Here is a 26509-nt window from a genome sequence, read left to right as displayed (position 1 = left end):
TGTGTTGGTCACTCAACAGTGACCTCTGCTGTAGATCTAAAATCATTGCAGGTAAACAAAATGAAAAAAAGATGGGAAAACTTGCATGCTGTAAACCCAACATTAGCCTGTGAAATAATATTTAATCTTTATTCAATTCCTGTCTCTTACTTAAACTATGATCATCTTTGTATAATATCATTTTCTCCACTTGTTTGCTGAGTGAAGTTGTTCATGTGAAGGGTTCAAATGTTGCTTGTTTGCTTAAATGCTCAAGAGTTGGCATGTAAATTATAGCAAATTTGTATGTAATAAAATTCAGAGTTAAAATGTTTATGTGGGATTGTATTAACCAAAGTGTTCAATCATATGAAATAACACTAAAAATGGATTAATTCACACATTTCCGAGAACGATCCATGAATGGGAGCAAAGCAGAAATCCAAAAGGCACAGCACTGGCAAACAATGTAATCTCCATCAACGAACCCGCAACATGTCGATACATTTTGTTTCATTATAAACACATTTGTCAAGTCCTGGGCTCAATTTACACGACGGAAGGCAACTTTACGCACGGACGCACTTCAGGAAAGTTGTGGAAAAAGGCACGTTTATTCAAGCTATTTATCGCGTACAAAAGCAGCCGTCCCAACCTCAACTGGAGTAGCTAAACGACATCCGTTATTCCCTCATTTGCAGGACAAAAGGTTGTTGGAACATGGAAATATCTTTCCTACCTTACAAAAATACGCAAAGTAAATCAACAATAGCTTCAATTTGTGAGGGGAATAGTTCCAGCTCTTCTGATCCTGATGTAATAATTTCAACCTTTCTAGAATTCTACAAGTTGTCGCCTTTCTTTCTTCTTTTCTTTTGCAGTTCACCAGCAGCTTGAAATAATCTACAAAAGACATGGAGCAGAAGAAGAACGAACAACGTGAACGTGACCGACTAAAAAGCATGTCGATGAGGGACGTCAGGCCGAGAATACGTCCGCATGAACTCGCTGCAGTACCGTACGTTCTCCTTCACAATATTCATTCATTCATCTCAAATGTTTTGCCTGTTACCGGGTCCGTGGCTCGTGCTGCAGCCAGTCCCAGCAGTCAACGGGTGAGAGGCGGGGCACACCCTGGACATGGTGGCAGTTCAATGCAGGGCCGCACACACACGAGACAATCATTCACACACACACTCATGGGCAATTTCAGTATAACCAATTCGCCTAATTCGCATGTTTTTGGTGGTGGGGAGGAAGTCGGAGAACCCGGAGAGAACCCACGCAGACACGGGGGGTTCTCTATTGGGGTCTCCCAAAGAGAATCGGCTACCTATGGAGCTGTCCAGTGCTGAAGTTAACATTCAGGTTCAGCCCTGGACAGCTCCATATATAGCCAACTACCTATGGAGCTGTTCAGTGCTGATCCTGAATATACATCTACTACGTAAATACATAAACAAATATATAATTATTTCTTATAAGATATAAAATCCGTTTGGTGTCCTGTGTCTTTAAGGTGTCTTTAAGGTGTCTTTAAGGTGTATTTAAGGTGCAGTCTTGTCTTGAGGAGTCAGCTCTGCTGTGTTGAGCTTGTGGGCGGTTGGTTGTTTGTTCTCGTCCCAATGTACAACTCGCTGCATTCTTCACTGCACTGGACAGCAGACGCTACATTGCTCTGTTTGTGTCTGGCTACACCTTGTACAAAAGTAAAGACAGCTGAATATGAATAGCTTTTTATAATCAATATTAATTGCACACTTGTGCACTGGACACAGTGCTGACGCGCCAGCGTTGTTCGTCCCATCGCGCCTACTGGGTCGCCACGGTAAATTAACACCCTGTCCTTTGCATCATCATCCCCAACACCAGCCACACTCAAGGTCTCCCTCACAACGTCCATGTATCTTCTCCTGGGTTACGTTCATCCCTGAAAGCCCTATGACGCTCTTCATTCTGCAGCCTCCACCACTTTGTGCTCTGCTCTGCCGTCTACATTTTTTGACCATCGTCTAAACAGCGGCCGTTTTCAAATAAATATTTTAGTTTAAACACATTCTGAACCATACCGAATGATTTATTTCTTATCCCTTGGTACACGCAATGGAATAAAGTTTCTCGATCTAACACGGACCTCGAGCGGTATTATTCTGTCATTGTTCAAACCAGAATAGATAAAGTTTACTTTTCCTGTTCTACGACACTTTCAGTTTTCGACGTTTGGACTCTGGGAATGTTTTAGAGACTTCAGTGTGTGGAAAAGACTTGAAAATGCAATTTTAAAGATGATGATTTCCATCTAAATCTCATGCATGTGTTTTTCGCGACAGCTTGTTCAGGTGAGTGCCGGAAAGAAGCAGAAGGTGGCAGCAAAGTCTCACACCACTGAGAGGGAGGCCGTCGTATCCCTGACTCTATTTTGGAGACGCACACAATCTGAACCATATTTTTTCGGTGATAATTTTTTTGTCCCACAGTTTCATGTTTAATTCTAAAAACTTTTGATTATTGATTATTTTCAGTTTGTGATCAAAGCGAGCTTTATCATTGATTGCAATCTAGCTAGAAGCAGAGCTGCGTTATGTTAACATACTCTTCCAGAGGAATATTAAATGATAATTATTTTATGTTTGTTCAAGCAAATATGTTATTAGTATGTTATTACTCTGCTTCTGACACTTCATTACTTATTGCACAGGAGCTGTTATTTTTCTCTGCTCAAATTAATTAAGCAATTTTAGTTTACTTTGAAGCTCTTAATATGAAACCTGAAGTGATCCAGCTTGGGGGGCTTTACCCACTGTTAAAAAAATAATATACAAAGAATAACTGTTAAGACCAACCTACAGTGAATTAATAAATTATGCGCTCTCTCTCTTTTTTCTTTTACTTCATAGAGAGTTTATTTTTTGCAGGCAACTAGCCATCCATATCTTATTAAGAACCCGAACACATGATTTCACAAACAAATAATACTTTATCTTCATTTTTCTCTGATCAGCTTGACAAGAAACATCAATTATGAATAAAGTCACATTATCATCCTGAAAAAAGGGATGAAAGCATCAAATAACAGGACAACCCAAGTGAGTGAACTGAACCTGAACTGACTCATCCCATGAAGCACGTGGAATGTGCATGAGTTAATGGCTGTGTGTGGGCGGCTCTGTGTCTGATCTGAGCCCAGTAAATATCCCAGGAGCCAGAGCTCACACGCTAATGAATGATAACTGATGTCACTTGCCAAAAATGTATCAGAGGCTTTTTGTTCAAGTTAGCTGCACAGCCATCATTTTCAATTAACAAGCAGCACTGATCAAATGCTAGCGGCTCAGTGCTTCTAATTATTCCGTGTGAAGGACACAAGAGTTTAGGAGGTCCTGCTATAATTCTACATTATGGGGAGCGCTCACAGCAATGGATGAAAAGGTGATGAGCTTTTTGAACGTTTCGGTGACTTTTCCCCAGGGAGACAAGTCACCCATGGAAAATTCGTCCTTTAGTCTTGCTGCATAGATCGAATTGCCCCAACAATTCTGCTGCAGTGCTTGTACTTATAGACAATAGTATGCCCATTTCCTTTTAGTTTCATGAGCTTCATGCAGTTCTTACACAGAATGGAATGCTTTTCAGTGTGTGCAAAACCTTTGCAATGAATTGTTAATACAGATCAGTATCATCAGTATCAGCTAATAACAGGGGAACTAAAGGATCTACAGAAATGACAGGTCCATAAAAATGATGCTGTAACTGGAGATGCATGTTCAACCGTCACAGCTAGTCAAGCCAAGCTTAGATTTATTTTAGATGCGGCTTGTACTTATTGTGTAAAATAAAATAATTATTTTCCTTTTGTTTGATCAATGTATTTTTATTCTAATGATGTACATATGCAATATATTAGTAGATAAATGTATATTGGAATTAAAAACTACAATACCCTTCCAAACTGTCATGCAGCAAGTCAGGTTATCGATCCTTAAACCACATGCGTGAAAATGTATTCAGAGGCAACTATCAACTATATAAGCACTCAGAGAGCGCAGACCTCCACCAAGCAGCTCGTTCCCCTCCTAATTAGATTTACACCGTCCACATGGTGATCTGGTTCACCATCAGAAGGTTCTAAATTGTTCTTGGTATCTTTATACACCAACCATGAAAAGTAAAAGTGAATCTGAGTTTATGTGTGTTTTTAACAGAGTTTTGAATCTGTAAATGGGGTTTTCAATGTTAAAATTTAATATTTTTTCCTGAGTTCATTCTGTTCACACCCTACATGACTGTGTCAAAGTCCATAAATATCGGTCAATAATCAACCGAGATATTGAGGGGCAAATGTTGAAGCTCCATTGACTTCAAAGGTAATGAAGAATTCAAAGTAATCCAGAATCAAGGATCTCTTCTGGATCATCACCGTCACTGTTCCTGGTAAGATTACCAACATTTCCTGAAAATGTCATCAAGATCCGTCCAGAACCGTTTGAGTTATCTTGCTAACAGACAGACAGAAAGACAAACCAACGCAGAGGAGGTAACTAGTTGCAGCTGGACTCAACAGGAGCTGCTAACTACCATCTAATGAAGTCACTGTTCATGACATTTTCAAAAGCATGAAGTTGTTTTGGCACAACTCGCTGTTAGCGACATGGGAGGAAATATTTACCTGCTTTGTATTTACTCAGTTTGTTTCTATATTTAACTCTTTTTTTTAAAGGTCCACCACAGTTGAGTGTCAGATCCATGCTAACACATAAGAAATCAGGAATGGGTCCAACAATTTATCAATGTATTTATTAATTCATTAATTAAGTTATATAATAAGAGGCAGGAAATAAAGACACATTCTGAAATGATGAGGGCAGCATTTTCTGTGTCCTACTTTGACAAAATAAGAAACCTTTACGCTCACATTTTCATATTCAAACAGGAAAACAAAAGAATTTCAGGAGAGTTTTGACATTTTGAGTTCTCATATTGTATTTTCTGATTCTTGTTACACATTCTTCATTTTGTAACTGATAGAACCCGCAGTGACACAAACCTCTCTATCACACATTTGAATCACCACAGCAATGGAAAAAAAAAAAAATCATGAAATTGAGCAAAATGTTCTCTTTAGGGGGGATTACAGAGGCCAATGTTTTGGACAACGCATTCATGCATTTAATGTTAATTATGTAAACATGCAGCCCAGGGTCACTGCGTCCTCACTGGAGGAGGGTCCGTCCATCTGTGCGACCATAAGGCAGTTTCTCCCTCCTCTAGTAAATAATTAGATGACTTAATTAAGGAGTATGAGCTGATCAGATTTGGTCACATCCAATTGAAACCTGAATAAGGTTGTGATGCCCGGACCTGTAACTATATAATTAAACTGCTGCTTTGTATAGAGAAAAAACCCAACATATGCTAATACAGCGGCAAACAATTCTGGATAATAAATGATTTAGAAAATCAGAGATCCTCAGAGGGAGCGTAGACTTCATTTGTACGCAACCTAAATTCATTATCCCAGAGAATGAATAAATTGTCCCCCGCTAGCCTGTGATTGAACCTGAGCTCGTGAAAAATGTAGCCTGTGCTGCTTTACCGCAGTGAAAGCTATCTAATGGAAATAACACGCAAGAGAGGAGGCGCAGCTTTAATTACTGCATTTAAGAATTTAGAAAATAATGAGACGGAGGAAAGGAGGTGACTGAGAAATGAAGAGAGAAAGTTTGCTCTTAATTGATTTAATTTTTTTTGCTCATTATATTTAATGTTCATCATAACTCAGACCCAGATTTGACCTCTCAAGATGTTTAGATTTTATCAACCAGTCTGTGGCCCGTTAACAAGAGCCTCCCATCCAAAGAAAACAGAATATTCAGCCCAATTCCCGCAGAAGTCCGACAATAAATACTTTGCTTTAATTGTTTCTGAAAACCTCCGTGAACCGAGGACGTTTATATTTAGGCATCTTATGATTTATGTTTCTGGAAAAGTTTGACCTGCATTTCGTTTCTGCAGAATTATCCTTTCACAAATACATGGCCACTCATTTTGAGAGAGAGAGAGATGGAGAGAGTGAGGGAGAGAGATAGAGAGAGAGATTGGACTAACTGGGGTAAATAAACTTTTGGGCTGATTTCTCTCTCTTTTCTATTTTAACTAGATTTTCCAAGAGCACTGAATAGGTGTGCCCACATTTGTGTGTGTGCAGGATCTGGCTCCCGCTGCTTCCCACTGAGAGAGAGAGAGAGAGAGAGAGAGAGAGAGGGGGGGGGGGGGGGAGAGTGGTCATATGGAGAGAGGAGTCGGGACAAGAGACAGTAGAGAGCTGTCACGCAACGAGGAAGCAGCAGGCAGACAATTTAGTTTTTTGGGGGAATATATTCTCCTCTTCATCTGCGAAGATCCCCCCCCCCCATTTAACTACACCCACACCCACACCCACAAACAAACACACAGATGGCAAAGGGTCTGTGGGTGTTACTCGTCTCACCCTCCTAAAGCAGCACTGAAGAATTCTTAGGATCTGGAATTCTTCTCCCGACCCACTGGGACCTGTGACTGGGTGGACTCATCTCTGTGGCATCGACTTTCACTCACAGTCAAACTGTGCAACACTTCAGCCTGAGAGTGTGTGTGGAGGATCCCGCACTTCGCCCGAGCTCCTCGCTGAGACTACGTTGGCATCTGTTCGTCGCCTGAATCCAGCCGCTCTGACCTGGAGCAGGAGGATGTGCTGGCCGGTGACGGTGGTCCTGCTCGGGGCCACCCTGACGGGGGCGTGGAGAGCCTCCCAACCCCGACTGCAGTTCACACACTCCGGTAAGACGCAGAGCTGCCTTTGCTGCTGCTTCTGTTGCACACACACACACGCACACGCGCGCACACACACACACAGGTAGGTGGCATGAATCCCATGCAACTTCTCATTTCTTCATCATTGTTATGCGATATGTGGACAACAACACATTCTCCCTTTGCCTTCCTGTCTCCATCCCTCCTTTTCTTCCCTCTGTCTCTAATAACCTGTATTGAGCGATCTTCCTCCGGTCGTCGGGTTACACCTCCTCTCAGCATGGGGTCGGCTCACGACTGGCTCGATTTTCACCTCGTCGAGCAACGCAGGCACAATAATAGCAGCAGAGACGGGTCCCTGAGTTACACGTCTGCATTGATTACTGAAGGATTACAGAAAGGGCAGTTTAAAGGAAACCTTCAATCTGCATCTGACCTGCGTTTCATTTTTATTGCTTTGTCCATTAAATCTTTCATTTGTGAAGACATCTTACTCGCTAAAGACATCACTGATGACCATCAACAGAGACACCATCCGACAGGGTGTAAATACGCCGTAGACGGATTATCCAAACCACCTTATTTGTAATAAACAGAAAGTGAGCTCGCCCGGAATTGTGCAAATATTCTTCTTTGCGCTGGAAAACAATAATTATCATTCACGTCTTTTTATCTCGTGTAAACTGGGAGCTCTGATGGTCCTTTTCGTTGTTCCTTCCAAGCTTGACGTCCTTTTGGTCCTAAGATTTGATCCTTCACTTATACTTTTTGACATGAAATATCAGTGAGCTGTAGGCGTTGAGGAGAAGAACGGCAGTGGACAGGCGGCTCTTTTATTGCCTTTAGATTCAGTTCCTTCAGAAATCACAGCTTGAATTTATCTGTTTCACACCCAAACACACTCTCAGTCATAAACGCCCCCCCCCCCCCCCCCTCCCACACACACACACACACACACACACACACACACACACACACACACACACACACAGATTGTGTCTCACAACGCAACGATGTAATAATCTGATGGCTAAAATCAACCCTTCACATCAACACCAAATGAACTGCTTCATGGACCCCCCCCCCCCCCAGCAGGTTGGAGCCGAGTCGCAGGAAACACCTGAACGAGAACACAATCGCGCTTCCTTTCTTGAAGAATGAGACATTCCAGCTCGTTTGTTGAGATGTATTGTGTTAAAAACCTGTCGGGTCCACATGCTGGTGTTGAGCAGGAGCACGGTGCCTCCTCGCCGTAGCTTCTGTGCACCTCCTTGCCTTCATGGCTGAGGTAAGGAGTTGCTGCACAGTTGTCATTGTAATGTGGGAGTTGTGTTGGCGTGAGGCTTCTGTGGAACAGAAAGAAGATCTGGTCATTCGTATCTTAAGCCATCAAACAGGGACAGACGTTAAGCCGCAAGCGTGAAAACCCACGCCGGAAATGTAGCTTTTTTGGGATAACGAATGTGATCGTAAAAAGAAAGGGAAAATAAATTAACAAAGATCTTCAAGCGGACAGAGATCCATCTTCTCAGCCGCATCAGGGTGACTCATCCTCAAATTAAAAGCTTTTTCTGGCATCAGGACATTTAGCTCGATGAGATAAACTCATTCTGTATTACTAGATACGTTTAAGAGTAATAGATTACACGTCCTTGCGTAAGCGGACACACAAGCGGGGTTGAGCAGTTGATGTGACAGCGAGGAAGAAGGTGACAAATTGTGACCTAGAAAGTGCAGAGAAGGAAAAGTGAAACCTTGTCAGATTCTCCCATGTGGGAATTTAGCTGGAATGAAATCTGAATGGGAAAATGTGAAGCGCTGCTGAAGTGTCCTTGAGCCTAAATGTGTGTGGTTGCACGTCCTTGAATGTGCGTGTAAAGAATGTGTGTGTGTGTGTGTGCTCCAGGATCTCTGCCCACAGTCTCCTTTGTGTTTTATCCTCATGTGAATCCTTGTGTTTGAACAACACAGGTTTTAAAAAAAAAATTAAGTCTGAAGTGTTGTTCTCTGGAAAGAGAGCAACAACTAAATATGATATTTGAAGGGATTGTGATGAGTTATAATCTTTCCTGTATGTTTCTCTATCTCTTTGGGAGCGCCATGCTGTGGTCGCTTCCCTTCTCATAATCAAGCAGGCATTTGGAATTGTTTTAATTGGAAAAGGATTTCAGCTCCCGGTTGTTGCGAGCTCAGACGTAACGTACACTTTCATCTTTTGAACGTGCAACTGACACCTAATGGAAAAATCCATCCATTGATGGATGGATGGATGGAAAGCTGGAGCAGCAAGCTGACATGAGAATAAGCAGATGCAGAGAAGCAACTATAGAAGATGGGAAAATAAATAAATAAAGGAAACAGTATGAGAATCTGTTTGAGATCAGAAACAGCATTAGACAAGCCATAAAATAAAAAGTCAAATGTGTTGAGCTGCAAAGTTTCAGACGTCGACTGCTCACATCTCGGTCTACCAATGAGTCCACACATAGGAGGCTGTGAGACAATACAGCGGCGTCCCTTAAAGTCGGGGCTGAGGGCGACTACAAGCCATTAAAACCTCGATGCGAGCAACGCTGCAAGAGGCTTTCTGTGAGTATCACTCAAAATGCTGAGCTCTGTTAGAAACAATGAGACGCACAACGCTTTGGAGGCGATGCTGAGTGTAGATGTCGCTGAATTGTCTTTAACCGGATGCCAGTACAGAATCAATCACAGGGGGGGACAGTCTCTGGGTTGTTGCTCCAGCTCCAGCTCTCTGCTGTTAATCAGCGCAGATGGCGGTTAGGTCGGCGCCTTCCCATTAGGCCGCTGGGTTATGTGGGCATACACAACCTCCAGTGTGGAGCGACAACACAGGAGGGTACGTAACAATAAGAATGGCCCCCTGGGGTTACCGAGGCAATAACTGCAAAAACAAAAGGGGCCGATGTCTTTGGAGGTTTTGTGTGGAGGTTCTTGAAATATTTTAGTTTAGAAACTACGAAACTGATCTAAGTCCATGGAGTCCACGAAAGACACGAAGGGAAGGGGAGCATGGTGGGATGGGTTTTTGTAGGTTAGTCTCAAATAATATAAGTTTAATTGGAAAAAACTTAATAGTTAAAAGTTTTTGTGTAATAACATCTGGAAGATCATGTATTCATTCCAGCTGTTAATGTATAATAGATTAGTTGGTGACTTTATCTAGCGGAGATGCTATTGACGCGGGATCCAGACAAACCGGCCGATAGGAAGAGGTCCTATCGGCATCGGAGAGATTTGGTCTAATTGCTGAAGTGCGATTGGTCTGAGAGACCAGACAGGTTCATGTGTCTCACACAAAAAAACAGATTTAAATACTTAAGCACCCGATTAGCTCCTAAATCCACCATCTCTGTCCTAATGACCAAATTATCCCAGTTATTCACCACAACGTCATTACGGCCATGTGCAGCCGAGGGCTGACACACACGCACACACACACACACACACACACACACACACACACACACTTATAATGACTTAATTTTCTCAGCCGTTCAGAATGGCGGTGTGCTTTTCTTGATGAGGCGGCGGTTAGTGATACCATCTTTCCACCACAGACACACATTTACTGTAACTGCGGTCGGTTACCGCTGCAGTCACTTCGTCAACCCGAGAATGTCACGGGAGAATGTAAAGATTCAGCATCACATTTGCACAATAAAGCCACATAAGTGGCTCAGCGCTCTGGATGGTCTATTAATTCAGTGTGAATCTGTTTGCCCACATCGAGTCATCTTTTATTCATACGGCATTCACGTTGTAAATTGGATTGCAAAAGAAGTTCAATATTTATCGGGCACTGGAGAAGATTGAATCAGATGAGTTTGTTTGGTAGTGGAAGACAATGGCTTTGACCTTTGCCCTCTGGATGGTGATTGGTTGTTGTGATGGTTTTAATTCAAGCATTGAAGCTGACGCTGCTGTTTCTGGACATGCGCCCAAATGATGATGTAAATGTAAATGAGCCCTTTTCGGCTCCATAGCATTAAAATGCAAATGGTGGGGCTCAGAAGACGAGTTCATCAGTGCCCAAATGCTTGTTTGTTCAATGTGAACATTGTATGAATTAACAAATAAATAGTTCCTGTTTGATTAAACCTTCATTTTAATCAGCTGTGACGTTACATTCCCAATGCAGCCCTAGTAAGGAGCTTTGAAGGGACACATTCACACTCAGCCCAGATGAGCTGTTAAATTAAAGCGGGATTTTGTTCTGATTACTATATATTTATTCATTCACAGTATTTTGGCACAACATTTTTGAAAATGAAAAAATACCAGTCTCATCATAAATCATCTGTAGGCGGTTGCCCCTTCTTCCCCAACCCAGTCTCCTCCAGGTGGATTTCCTATGAATTCTGTCCTGGTCAAACATGGTCTCTTATTTTCCTTAAGAAGGAAGGAAAACATGTTCTGGAATTCCTTTTGAATTCCATCACAAATGTTCTGGGTTCTTGCTTGATTGTGTTTTAACAGGTTCTCTCAGGCCTGAATGTGTGTGTAGGTGTGTGTGGGTGTGTGTGTGGGTGTATCCCCCCTTGTGGATACTTATGTCTTCTTATTTCCCCACTGACAAAGACGCCTTCGATAAATCAACAATATGTTTACATTATAGATGATGATGTCATTATATACCAGGATGTCTGTAAATTAAATTGTCTATTTGTAAATGTGTTTACAGTATTTAGTTAAAAAGTTAAAAAGTGAAACCTTGTTCTGGACATAGACCTAATTCTTTCCATCTTTCTCTTGTCTCCCCCCATCCTCACCTTTGTCCTCTCTTTGTGTACTAAAAAGCACAAAAGTCTTCAGAGTGATTTTGGGAACTAAGAGACTTTTCATTATTCATTTATTCTTTCAGATCTGTTTCTATCTAGGCCATTGCATTCCAGGCTCAGGGCTGGGATGTTGCAGAGAAGTGGATTTTGCTCAGATGGGTGTTTGTCGCAGAATCAGGCTATTTTTAATTATGAATATTAATGCTAATGGCCCCCAACAGTGGCGCTACCGTTCCTTGTTGCGATTGTGGTCAAATGGCAGCTCTTAGCTCGTGTCAAAACTCAAAGAAGGGCCCTTTTTTATCGTAGACCTTATTTGGATCTTTTTTTGTGGGGGTTGTTAACCCTTGAAAAATAACTCTTTTACTGTTTTTGGTCACAAGAATTTGGAGGATTTAATTAAATTATATACATACATACTATACATACAAACTTTTCATTTTTGCTCAAACATAAAAATGACTCTTGAAGGTGATTGGTTTTCTCCTGACTCTGGACACAGTCACTCAGAGTACTCTAATTACAAACTTGTTGTCAATAACAGGACCTGATGACAGTGGACATGCTGTAAATTCACCCTCAAGGGGTGCTGGTGTGAATACTACAGGCTATATTTGGCTTGAAGCCTGTAATTAAGTAAACATATACGTTTTATTTGTCTGACATTCCCACTTGTAGTAACTTGCTCCAAGGATGAGGAGAGAAGCTCTCCCCATTGACTCTCTCTGTGTCTGCATTTCTTTCCTATCATATTCAAGAAACACTAAATGAAATGAAATGCCAAAAGAAAAACACAAAAAAGTCGCTGAATGCAAAGGCAAATATAAATGTAATTCATATCGACCTGGGAAGAGTTGATTTAACTCTGATCTTCATGCCTTTGCTGTTGCAGCTTTGTGCAGACATATATTCCTCACAGAGCTCTTTTAGCTACAACTACATTAATTAATTTCATTTTCAAAGACACACTTGACGTTGTTGACGACCTGGAGGCAAGGAGCAGGTGGAATCAATGCTGAGACCAACTCCAACTCATTAGCTGCAGATTAGCACCGGCTGGAGACGAGGATTATATGAGGGCTTGCAGGCTTTCAGCAGACTGCAGTCAATCAGATTTGTTTCCTATATCACATTTTTAAAGCAGCATTGTGTAGAACTTAATATTTCGTGCACTTTCGTAACTCCATAGTTTCTGAATGTAGCACGACTTCTGCTACAACTCTGTTAAATCTACAAAAATTATAACGATTCTCTTGGAAAGAAAAAAACATGATTTAATAAAAATAGTCTAAAGTCTGTACAATTTTGCTCACAACTCAGAACTGTCAAGCAAGACACAATTTAGCAAGCACGCTAATTATATGATAATTTACTTTTACTGCTGATTCCCATTCCGTTGGCCGGTTCCATTGCCCTGCTCCCCGTTAGCATTCTTTGCTGTGACCCCTTCACCTGACCTTAAAAGCTTGTCCCGAAGCTCCTGCACCAGCAGCCTGAACGCAAAGATGTCACTAACCTGCCAGTGCAAGTTACTTCTGTAACTAATGATTATGACAGGGTGATTGTGTGTCACATGAAGATGGACGAATAACAGACTTCTATCTTGCAGCCTGACTGAGGTTTATGAACACACAGGGAATAATCATTCCTACCAATAAACGTTATCTTCTGCCTCAGAACGAACTTGGCTTTCTTGCACTTTGGGTCACTGGTGAAAGGTCAAGAGAACATGGAAATCTTATTCCCAGTCACCTGACCCTATGTATAAGCTTTATGAAATGTGGAACATGTTCAAGCCAGCTCAGCGGTTGGCTGGCCGATGACCAACAAAAGGACACCAGACCCAGTGTCAATTAAAACAAAGCGGTCTGATGTTCTATTTGTCATGATTTTAATAATTTTGGAGCAATTATTGTTCATGTTTACTAATTACTGGGATTAGTTTTGTCTTTTCATTGAAATAAATATGTTTTTAGGACGACTACGTGTCGAGTATCAGCATAATGTACAGGTTTTGAGCTCCTGTGTGAGTCAAATTGACATATCTACATGCAGATGCTTTTAAACATCTGATCTTTAACCCTTGGTGTTAGTAATCTGTTAACACAGTTGGGTAAACAAGGAGAAGCACACAACTACTAGATTCTCCCTGTTCTGTTTGTGATAAAAATGATCAAGCAAGTTTCACAAAAGATGGGAAGTTAGACTTCCTCTTCCTGTTTAGAGACTGGACTTATCAGAGAGGATTTGCATCGTCTGGTTGCGCTTTAAAGAAGGGGCTCGTGATAAATTCACCCTCAAACATTGTTGTAAATCTAAAGTCACTGTAGATGTAGTACCATCACAGGACAGCTACTGTCCTGATGTCCACCCATTTTTAGATGGTGAGATATCATCCCACAGCAAATGCCCTTGCAGCATGCAATACATCTAACATGCTTTGAGGCTGAGCCAAGAGGTACAAGACGATTCAGAGTGCGCTGAGTTTTCTGTCTGACGGATGAAGCGATGCAGTATCTTCCAAAGAGATGACTTAACTCGAATGTGCTTACTTGTCTTTTAAGGGAACCCGCAGTGTTTTCCTTATAAGCATGCATCTCTCGTCGCTGACTGGTTTTTCTTTGAAATAGACAACTCCAGATTCACAAGCATCAACACGCAAACCCGTCTTCTGTCCATAAGGAATGGCTTGAAAAGTCGATGGGAATTTGGACGTAGCTTTTGCATTTTAAAATTAGGTTTGCAGTGTCAAAGTGGCAAACCTAAATCAGGCTTGACTCGATTGAGTGATTTTCACTTCGAACGCTGCAACATGCAATATTATTATGGCGGTATGTTTCTGACAAACTGCATTCCATTAGTAGCCAGTGACTGGATGAAAACGCAACACTACTGGACTTGAGCAATGCAGGACTGGTCAGGTCACATGCAAATCCTTCCTATTTATCTTATGATGTGTGTGTGATATATGAATGATAAATAATAAGAATTATTTACAAATATAGACTCAAACTGAAAGATCATGAGGACAATGATTGTTAAAGTGCATCTCCTCATCGGGAACATCCGTCTTAGAAGCTGTAGCGTTGATCCGTTCTGCAGTGGCTCCCACGTGAGACTGTGTACAGCTATGTGAATGTGAGAAGAGAAAACAACGAGTAATCACAGTGAATTCTCTTAGATAAATATAGATTAAACTAGATTAAAAGGTAAACAGGGAGGGACTTTCATGTGTGTATTCAACCGGATCGGCCAAATGTCTGACAGTGATGAACATTCATACATGCTGAGGTCAAAGGTTAAGCTGTCCACATGGGTCTGGTCTGTTGACGACACAGTCCAGATGTAGTTCACATGTGTTTGGTTGTAATTTTGTCATGGTGGGGTGTGTGTGCGTCTGGGTGGGGGGTGGGGGAGAAAGGATTTGATTGGCGGTATATGAGTGATCAAGGAAGTCAAGACCTTTGATAAGTATGACAGGTTGCAAGATTATGGCAATTACTGAAGACTACAGATCTCGATCTCCAGACTACGTTATAGATCTTATAATAATATATGTTTTACAGGCGTAATGACAGTCGCGTCTGAACCCAAATGAACATTTGATTGTTGTATCCCCTCACAAGGCTCAGGCTCAGAGACTGACAGTCCACTGCCAAGACACCAAGGAACCTCTGGTCTCCTACAGTCGAACACATATGTAAGTGTAAGGGTGCACAGAGCACCACATGCACCGAGGAGGCAGACCGTGTGTGGTGGTCATGGGTTCGATTCTCTCGCATGGTCCTTCGTCCGCTCTCTCTCTCTATTTCCACATCTTCAGCTGTCCTATCCGTTAAACTTTAGTCAGTGTGCTGCTGGGTGAAGACGGTGGCATTCCCTTCTTGCACGCCCGCCACCGGGCTTCACACTGTGTTTGGTGCACGTCTTCGCAGAGTGCCCGTCTGTATGCCCATAGGCTTTGTTCCCAGGCTTCTGCTGGCCTCCTGATGTAATTACAACAGTAATTGGTGAAGTGATAACCCCATTTCCACAGGAAATGTGCCCCGGTTTCCTCACCCCCCGCCACCGCCATTCTCCTCTGGTGGCGCAGCCTACAAAGTCCTCCCCCTGGGAACAGTGCAACAGACAGCTTCAGTTCCCAGGGACCGGGTGAATAGAAGAGCAGATGGACACGGGCCTACAAGCAAGAGCAGTTACAAAACATGCTGTATGCTGTGGGCTGTGAGAGAGTAATTGGATAGATTTATGATAAGTGTAGCTCTGTGTGTGTGTGTGTGTGTGTGTGTGTTCAGCAAAAAGTGGTATGTGTGGATGTGGAAACAAGAATAACTCCCTGTAAAACTCCAGGATGATAAGAAAGTCAGCCTCCCATGAGTGAGGTAACAACTGAAAGGGAGACTTGATCCTTTCATCATCCTTTCTTTCATTTGTCACTCATCAGAATATTATTTTAAGCTTTGCAGGAGTTTTCACTGGCACAGTCAAAGGAGTGCCATGAATTTGACTGTGACTCAAATTGTAAAACTTTCTTCCTCGAACCTTTTGCTGTTCACGAACTGTGGAACGTTCCAGCACTCTCAGATAGCGCGTCTCACAGGATCAGGTAAGTCTGCGACTGGCGAGCCTCAGTAGAAACTGATCTGGGAGCTGGTCATGCTTACAAGGCGGAGCTCACACAGCCATCACTGACCTTTGCTGGTAATTCACAAATTGTTAAATGTGTTTATCAAGAGGAACGTGTTGTGTCATTGGTGTCTGCATTGTACACCATGCAATAAATGAGATACACTGAGCTGATACTACTACTGCTACTACTACTACTATACTTGCAAGCATGCCTGCATGAACAGCAGCTCTGTTCAGGAGCTCTGTCCAGGGTATAAGATGCCCCAATGCCTTAAAGAAAAAAAAAGAAACGCATGACACAAAAGCTTCGTTTTGGATTGGCATCCATTTTCCAGACTTGTTTGCAGTGTGTCTTTAAACACGAATATCAAAACTCACACATATATTGCTATACGATAGTGTGTCTGTGAGTGTGTGTGTGTGGGGCAGTGCAGGAATGTCCTTATCCGTATCACGCCACACATTTACTCCAATCACATCAAGGATGCAGCTCGTAGCCACCATAGCTCCCATGAGACCAGCAACCTTTAGTCTAATGAATAAAAGTACCTGACATTCACTCACACACACACACACACACACACACACACACACACACACACACACAAACACAGGAATCCAGACAGCATATAAATAAAAACAGATACTCATGGAAGTTGGCAGACTGACTTGCACTAATATAAAGGAGCCATTCATGCAGAGACGTTATCCGTGTGAGTTTGCAGGTATCAGTGGGATTATGTCTTAGCATTTCTGTGCTTTTATGTCTTAAACATTTGGTCTTTGATTCCCAGTGACAGGAGTCAGAGGTCAATTGGATCGGATCAGAGGTCACGGCCCTCGTTGACCCTGCTGTCATCTTGATGATTCTAAGAGTCGCTGCACTCTGCAGGCACGTGTGCGTGCATGTTTGAATATGGGGCTGCAGAATGCTGTGCTCAGAGACAAGACAAAGAGCTGGTTGTGAAAGAGGTTATGATGGAGTCATGATTGGCCCACTTGATAAAGCACCCTTCCCTGTGACTCATATTGATCCTATACGTATAGGTAGCCATAAATATTCTGTAAAAAAACAAAAGCCTATCATTTATTTATCTCTCTGCACCATAATGACGGGGCTCAAGCATTAGTAGCTTCATTCCTCTGCCACTGCTCTTCCTGGTCTATGAGGCTATAAAGTTCATCATCAGTTGTCATAGCAGCGCAGAAATATTCTATCAGATATTTTGCAGGATTCTCATAAATAACTGCTAACTCCTGTCAGATGATTTCCTGCTAGTTGACTGTCCAAACACAGAACCAGATTGTTTCATCTCCACTCCCATACACATTACTCAAACTGCTCATAGTCCAGGCTTAAAATTTTCACCAGCTGCGTCTGGAGGCAGCAAAGCAGAAAACCCAGCCTGACTTGCCTGACTTCAATCAAACTTTGCTTGCAAAGACTCAAACCCAGAAAGTTCACATGTTCTCTGCTGCAATGTGCGATCTGGCTTAACAAAGTCCACACTGAAAATCTGCAACTTTGCAATGTCATGCTTCACTTTGTTTTGTGTCATCTTCTCAAAAAGGCACCGTATATGTCCTTATGGTTTACTGCTTTGAATCTTGCAAGATGCAGCCTCCCCCCATTAATAAAGGGCAGGTTGCAGGCATACCTCTGGTTTAGATACATCCACCATCAGCCTGCCTGAAAGCACGTGCATCTCCACCTAATGGGTTATACAGATTTGGCTGTTTGAACCAGAAGCTGTTTCCTTTATGGACTTCGAAGTGGTGAGTAATTCCCTATATGCATGCACAGGATCTCCCAGTCCCTCATCAGACCTCTCTATAGCTGACGTAACATTTAATGCTCATCAATTTTTTTGTTCTTTAACTACTCGAAGATAGCACAAGGAAGGAACATCAGCATTAATTTGTTTGTCATTATGAATCCGACCTCATGCCAGCCATCAGGAGCCTCTTTCGGCTACAGAAGAAGGAAAACCAGCACAAACCAAACAGCATTTTGTTTGCCTCTTGATATTGCATTTGTCACCGATCCTGTGGGCGCTCACCAAAAAGCACTTCTTCTCTCCACATAGCAGCAGCAACGACCGCAGCAACCATAGATCCTGTCGTTACACTGAAAACTATGGGCTGGCCATCGTGGATGTTACGTCTGGGCTGAAGCTACAGCCATTCTGAATACTCAGGAGCTGTGCGTTCTGCGTCACGTGTTGGTTCTACTGGTTATACTCTATATTGTGGCGCAAATCCCCAAACTCTTTATCATCTCCCGAGCCATGCCACTTTGAATCAACGATTCTGTGTAGATTTAATTAGCCTCTCTGCAGGTCATTGTAAGTTGCACAGCTGCTCCTCCAGGCATTTCACATAAATGCATGAAAAGCCAAGGAGGTTTGCCTGGTATTGGCATTTTGAGGGGTCTCTATGGCTACTCTCCCTGCTTTGGCCTTTCCATGGAGGCTCTCGGAAGAGCAAGAAGGTGCTTTCTTCCCACCTCAGAGTTTTAACCCAGAGACGCAGAAAGACAAGGACATCTCAGAACAGAACCATACTAACACATTTAAGTAACTGCAGTTGTTAAAAAAAGTCATATTTCACCTAAAGTAAATGAACCTATTATAAATATCTGTTCATTTGTAGTTTGATTTATACGCCCTAAATGCTCTTATGGAATATGAATTTCAAGTTTTCATGTCTTGACATTGGAAGACTACTAACTACTAAGACTACTACTACTATTCTAGCCTTGCTTCCTTTCACTGGTCTCCTGGACAAACAACAAATCAACCTTTCTCCTCTTCATCATTCCCACCAGCTCTCTAGCTTTTCCCGTCATTGTCCCAACATTCAAAGTTCCTACTTTCAATCCTAAACTCTTCCAACCTTCTTCTCTCGCTGCTGAATGACCTCCTCTTCTTCATCTCTGTCTTCGACCCACCGTAATCCAATTTCCAGCAGCGTCCTGTGGTTTAACAACGCTGCTGGCGGTCGTTGTTAACCCGGGCCTCGACCGATCCGTTATGTCTTTCCTATTTATGGTGATTTGCATGTTCAATGTGGCAAACTTTTACGCCGGATGCCATTCCTGACGCAATCCTCTGCATTTATCCCAGCTTGGGACCGGCACACGGGAGGAAGTGGGAAAGCTAAGTTAGATCCTGCTAACCGCACTACTCGTGTTACCCATGAGGCTGCATTTTTCCATTGGAAGACATGTGGAGCTTATCATTCTTTTACTGAAGTTTTCTGAATATGTTCCGCACCTGGAGAGCAGATGGCTCCTCGGCTAATAAACCATCACAACCCGTCACAGACGAATTCTGGCACATTTACAATGACTTTATTTCACTTTCATCCATTCAAAATTTATTGTAGACTGTGAAATTAGTTGGTTGACCTTTCCTGACCATGTTATTAATGCGAAGGCCTTTTCTTACCAGGCGTGTGCATGTTAATCTCCTGCATTGATAGCGACAGGCTGCAGACACAGATGATTGTCAAATACATGTAAATGTGTGTGGTGGCTGGCTGCATAACAATGTCTGATTTTGTATGTGTGTGTGTGTGCGTGTGTGTGTGTACCCTCCTTCCATTATGGAGTGGTGGAAAATTCACTAAAGCATTAATTCAACAAACTGCCCTCTGTTTCTGCCAAATTGTTGATGAGAAGTTTAGGGCAATCGGCAATGATCTCTGTGTGTGTGTGCGTGTGTGCGTGCATGTGTGTGTAAAATGAGATGGTAAGTCCAATAGACACTCTTTGACATCACACACGCCGTCGGAAATTATGTCGGCATGGTTGCTGTTGCCAAGGAAACTGTCCCAAGAGTAAGGGTGGGGTAGTTGCAGCTGGTGTTTCAGGACTGAGTGTGTGTGTGTGTGTGTGTGTGTGCGCACACGCACACTGGCAAATAAAATGTTTTTCGAGAATAAGAGCCATTCATCATTGTGATGGGTTAAAAACACTTTACTGAGGCAAGATTTTCCAAACATTCGTGTGATGGTTTGCAAGATAAATAAAGCACGACGCAGTCGAAACCAACTCGGGAGACTGGGATGATGCGTATGTGTGTGTGCGGGTGCTAAATTAAAATGTGCTCATAGTGAAGGTGTGCTGATGACATACTAACTGCATTCATTTTCTTTCTTTGCAAAGCTATGTGTGCGTGCATAAACACAGCTTAGAATGGCGTGTTAATTTCATGCAACTGAGTTTGACTTGAGTCCGTATGACCAAACAGAAACTTGTGACAGTAACACATGTGTAAATGTTGCAGGTGTTTCCACTGCAGATGCAGTTTGGCATTCAGTTAAGCCAAGCTCCTTCTAAATTGAATTAATCAAGGTCATGCAGCTCTTATGCTGCAATTCAAAGAAGGCAGAGCTTGAAGGCTTGAATTCCCTGATGTCAGAACGGTGGCAGAATCATTTTGTCTTAACATGGAAGGTGTGACATTCTAGATTTGACACGAGATGCTGTGCAGAGGATGAGTTTGGGATTCAAAGGGTTTAAACCATGAAAAAGGAATCAAAATGTATTTATATATGAATATAACTTATATAATTGTAAGACAGCAAGAAGGTCCTGGGTTCAAATACCACCAGAGAACTTTACATTCTTTATATTCTCCCCATGTCTGTGTGGGTTTCTTCCGAGCCCTCTGGTTCTTTCCATAAACAAACAATGGAGGCAAATTCGGTGACTCCCGCTCAACAGTCGGTGTTTGGATGTTTTGCCACATTATGTGGCTTTTTGTGATGAACTGGTGACTAGTCCAGGGTGCACTTGTCCAACCTGCACAGAACAGCTACAGAAAATGAACAACATTAATACCGGTATGTCTGATATTTATTCTATGTGTGTCTGAAATGTATTACCAGCCATTTTGTTTTCACAGCATATATTTTTTTAGTTAATAGTTTTAGTGCTTGTCATATTTAACTGTAACTTATTGGTAGACACAAGTATGTGGATTTTATATTTTCTGTAAAGTTATTAAAGTCCTAGTTCTTCACAAAGAGACTCAGCCAAAATAATGTACACAATCATCTGGAAAAGAAAAACTCGCATCAATATTTCAACACCAAATTTATTCAGACATCATGAGAGTAATGCAAGTTACCTTTGGCCTCCATGATTAAAAGAGGTGCTCAAAGTGGTGGCCATTGGCTTACAGACCTTTATGTGTACGGCTAGCTACTGATTGGGTAACGTTGGCCAAAGTGTCCAATGGGATTGCTTTTATTTATTGCCTAAGTGATATGTATAGAAGTATAGAAATATTTATGCAAGTTTTTCTTGTCCTGATGTGTGTATACATTACTTTGGCTGACTCTGTATTTATTTCACTGGTGCTGCAGGCAAATTGTATTCAATTCTCTGCAGACAATGTGTAGTAAAACATAAAGAAAGGTAACAGTGCTTTTGTAATCAAGCAGCTGAAGCGCCCACTGGTATTAAATCAAGTCAAGATCAATATTGTTATTGTACTCATTACACAGCAATCAGTCCTATCTGCCTTCAATCTGCGGGACTTTCCTCTTCTCTCACTGTTTCAGATTATATCTCCATTTCCACTGCGTCATAACTTTTCTTCTTCATTCCATTCATCCATCTCTTCTTCCTATCTGTCAGCATGTTATTCCTGTCTGCAGTACATATTATTTTTTGCTTATCTTCTTCATCCTGATTTCCAATGGAAATCATTTTCATTCTCTCCACCTCTCTAACATAGTTTTTCTTTTTACCTTGACATTTTGCTCTTTCCCTCGCCTCTCATCCAGCAAATCATCAACTTGTTCACCCTGTCATTATTTCATTTTCACTCTTGCACTCATCTCCTTTTTTTCCTTCTTCTTTTCTCAACCTTCTTCTCCTCTCCACGGATCCACAGTTTGCCCTCAGACACTGAGGAGCTCTTCCCCCTCATCCTTTGTTTCTCATGTGGTTTTACTTCACCCTTGATCCACCCTTCAACGCCTACTTCGTTCTTCACAACATAACTTCTACAGGTGCTCTCTCGTCTATCCTCATTGATCATTCCTGCCCAAATCTCACCTGTCTATTTAAACCCCTTTGCCCCCCCGAGGCTTTGCCATTTTCTATCTATATTTACTAATTTCTTCACCCCCACATGTCTTTCATTCAGCTCTTCCCTTTTGGTATCAGCCACTCACTCTTCCATTTCCTCCTCATCTGTCTATCATTGTGTCGTATTTTGACATTTTTCCTATTCCAATCTCGTAGCTGTCGTCACCCATCAGACAGATCTCATCTTGTCACTTTGCCCTGTCATTTTTCTCATCTTCTCTGGCAGCCGCACTTCTCCCCACATCTCCTCCTCTTTTTGATTCCATCTACCTCTGCAGTTCAACCGGCTCATGTATCACTCGATGGTTGATGTGTGTGTTGAAAACAGATGGAAAGTTCAAAAGGCAAAGCACTATTATTGTGATCAGATCTAATTTTTGAGTTATTGCGAAACAAAATTGGACTCATACCATCTCGTTTGCATTCTAATTACATACCAACACCTGCTCTCAGTGCAGAACTAGTTTCTCACATGGGCTCACGGCACGCAGCTTGTGAAGTGAGAAGCTGTGGAAACCTGTCATCCCATCATACAAGAAGTTGTGATCAAGGTCCATGAGACTGGATTCAAGCAAATTTGTTGAGCTTTATGGAATTTCCTCAGACCTTTTGTTTAGTGTCCATGCCTGTACATGTCAAAAGCAAATAAAGAAATACCTGCATATACACTACCGTTCAAAAGTTTCACTTAGAAATGTCCTTATTTCTGAAAGAAAAGCATTGTTTTTTTTTCAAATGTTTTTTTTTTTTTTTTGCAACTAACTAATCAGAAATACACTCTATACATTGTTAATGTGCTAAATGACTATTCTAGCTGAAAGTGTCTGGTTTTTGGTGCAATAATGATCTACATTGGTGTATAGAGGCCCGTTTCCAGCATCTATCACTCCAGTGTTCTAGTGGTACAATGTGTTTGCTCATTAGAAGGCTAATAGATGAGTAGAAAACCCTGGTGCAATCATGTTAGCACAGCTGAAAACAGTTTAGCTGGTTAGAGAAGCTATGAAACTGACCTCCCTTTGTCTGGGTGACTCCAAACCTTTGAATATATATATTCAATATATATATATATATATATATAGTACATACACACACATCTATGCAGCACATTTTACTTCATGAAGACGTGTCATGGGCCTGGAGTTTATGGCTTTCTGGTATATGTAGTTTCCTGAGGAAAAATAATCCACTTATGAGTGGGAATGAACTCGTTTTATATGTCCCTTGAATGTGTCCTAAGCATGTATGTCGACTGCTGTAAACCAAATTGCCCTCCGAGAGACAAACTAATAAAGTGAAGTGATGTGACGTACGGACATGGAACATTTGAGAGCAGCATTATTTCTTACGCCATGTGGAAACAAACCAGCCTTAATGTTTGACATGCACGACTTAAGCAATATTATGGTAATACAAAACACAACTGACGTCTTAGAAATGTTCAGAGTGGTGGAAATGAAAGGTTTGTTCACCTAATGAGTATCAACAAGGACGAAAGTGACTTGGCTTTTCCCCCTCTTATGGCGGTTGTGAGTTGAGTTAATTAGCCCAGATGTCCATCTTCTTCTCTTCCTTGCTGAGGCTTCTTCAGATCAAGTGGAATATTTCTCCTGTCTAGTGACAGCTTGGCAAATGCAATTGTGTTCCCAGTTACTTCAGCAACACAGGTTTTCTTTGAACCATAATAATAAGAATAATAAACATCATCACTACTTCACTGCAGTTTATTCAGATTAGATTATTGTCGCTAACAAGGAGCACCTGTTCTCTCACGAGGAGAGGAGCTGGATGTTTCAGCAGTTTGTGCTTGTTATTGATTTGAACAAACGGTTGAGTGTGAATTTTCTCTTCTTGCCATCCATTAATACAAAATAAAGTATTGAATCAAAATAATTGAATCGTTATCCATGCATGTATTTCTGTTTTCCTTCTCTCGCTCTCTTAGTGAACTACAGTTCATTTATCTCAAGGTTCCTGCATACATCTTAAACTTTCTTAAATCCGTTTTCACTGTTCTATTAAACCCACATACCATTCATTCATTCATTCTTTCTCTTAACTGCATAATCAGAAATCCGGATCTACTGGAGTCTATCCCAGTAGTCTACGGGTGAGAGGCCGGGTTCACCCTGGACAAGTTGCCAGTTTATCGCCGGGCTACACATAGAACGACAATCAGAGAACCCACGTAGACCCGGACAGAACATGCAAACCACTCACAGAAAAGCCTCAAGTTGAATTTGAACCTGTGACCTTCTTGCTGTGAGGCAACAGCGCTACCGCCACCGTGCTGCCCACCCACACATCAATGACCATGAAATACAACATCAGACCTTTCAAGAGAAGCACTCAGCAAGCGCAGACCTCGTAATTGGATTTCCACCATCCACATGGTGATCTGGATCATCATCAAAGGGTTATAAATTGTTCTTGGCATCTTTATACACCAACCATGAAAAGTAAAAGTGAATCTGAGTTTGTGTATTTTTAACCGATTTTTGAATCCATAAATGGGGTTTTCAATGTTAAAGTTAAATATTTTTTCCTGACCTCATTCTGGATCAGAGCCAGAAGACATTTTGCATGATAATGCATCAGACCCCTTTATGACTGTAATTTTTGGTGAGTGAATTGAATGCATATTTTACAAGATTATTTTTTTTTGGAAAAAGCCTCCATTATAAGTAAATGGGAAAAATCCAGATTTTACTTGTAGACTGACAGGTATCCAGATCAATTGGAAAATTTAATGGCTTCTAAGTTAGACCAAGACCCAGCTTAGTATTTTTTTTCCATCAAGATCCATCCAGCAGTTTTTCCATAATCCTGCTAACAAACAAACAAACAAACAAAAAAACAGACACCAATACTGACATTTTACTAATTGCTACATATCTGGAAGAGGCAAGGCTATTTAAACAAATAATTATGACAAAGACTATTCATCCTTTTGCAGAGATAAGGATGCAAACCATATTTGTTGGGTTGTAAAGATGAGTTGGTGAAGCCCCTTTCTCAATGGAAAAAGCTGACACCCACAAACATCTGGCTTTTATTTTCAGTGGGAAATGGTACAAGTTTCTATCAATTCCAGGTGAGCTGTAGTCACAGGTATTTATTGGTTCCAGCCCCAGTCAGCAGAGATGCACATTTGACACTCAGGTGGACTGGGTTTTGGGCCCGTTGCTCATGGCTTTTCAATAGTTCTTCATCTGTCTCCTTCCAAACCGTCATTCAGTCATTCAGTCAGCTTTGTGTTTCAAAGACAGATGAAACTAAATCATTTGTAACTAACACCTTTGCTCATTTATGCTCTGTTTGCAGTTTGGTGTTTTTGATCTATGCAAAGTGCACTTCTGTCAAGTGTCTAACCTTCACTGTCCCTCTTATTGGCTCATTTCTAATCCTATCCAACCTGGTCACTCCCAAGGAGAACATCAGCATCTTCATCTCCACCACTTCTTGCTCTCTGTCTTTTCCTCAGAAAATCCTTCCCATCTGTGTCTCTGTCTGGCCAGCCTGTGCAGATCCTTCTCTCCCTCTTTACTATCTAGCCTGTCATGCAGGTCATCATATGCACTCTGTTTGGCCTTTGACACCTCTACCTTTGCCTTGCGTCTCATCTCCCTGTACTCCTGTTTACTCTCTTCTTTCCTCTCAATGTCCCACTACTTCTGAGCTAACCTCTTTTCCTGTATACACTTCTGTACGTCCTGGTTCCACCACCAGGTCTCCTTCTCTCCTTTCTTTGCAGAAGACACTCCCAGTCCTCTCCTACCCGTCTTCCTGATCACCTGAACTGTTGTTAAGCCTGTCTCACCTCTTCCCTGAAAGCCACACTACACTCTTAAATTCTTCAGCCTCCACCACTTTGTCCTCTGCTCTGCCTTCGTCCTCTTCATCTTCTTCACCACTAGAGTCATCTTACACACCACCAGTCTATGTTGGCTGGCTACACTCTCTCCTACCATGACCTTACAGTCACCAACCTCCTTTAAACTGCTCCGTCTAAACAAGATGTCCACCTGGGTGCTCCTCCCTCTACTCTTATTGGTCACCCTATGTTCTAGTCTCTTCTGAAAATAAGTGTTACCTACTGCCATTTCCATCCTTTTGGCAAACTCCACCACCATCTGTCCTTCTAGGTCCCTGTCCTGAATACCAAACGTGTCCATCACTTCTTCATGTCCTCTATTTCCTTCACCAA

At 41.9% G+C, this 26509-nt stretch overlaps 1 protein-coding gene across 1 annotated transcript in view; it reads left to right on the top strand.

Annotated features, from left to right (window-relative positions):
• The first annotated feature begins 1215 nt into the window (after positions 1-1215).
• Positions 1216-26509, top strand: part of LOC137913879 (semaphorin-3A-like) — a 47906-nt gene continuing 22612 nt past the window's right edge. The window contains exons 1-3 of the mRNA XM_068757500.1: positions 1216-1347; positions 2310-2381; positions 6597-6795. Coding sequence (XP_068613601.1) covers positions 1216-1347; positions 2310-2381; positions 6597-6795 — 403 coding nt within the window. The remainder of the gene's footprint in view (positions 1348-2309; positions 2382-6596; positions 6796-26509) is intronic.

The sequence above is a fragment of the Brachionichthys hirsutus genome, unplaced genomic scaffold, assembly GCF_040956055.1.
Source record: "Brachionichthys hirsutus isolate HB-005 unplaced genomic scaffold, CSIRO-AGI_Bhir_v1 contig_304, whole genome shotgun sequence".
Lineage (NCBI taxonomy): Eukaryota > Metazoa > Chordata > Actinopteri > Lophiiformes > Brachionichthyidae > Brachionichthys > Brachionichthys hirsutus.
The sequence above is the reverse complement of the archived record's forward strand: the minus strand, read 5'-3'. Positions and strand labels throughout refer to the sequence as shown.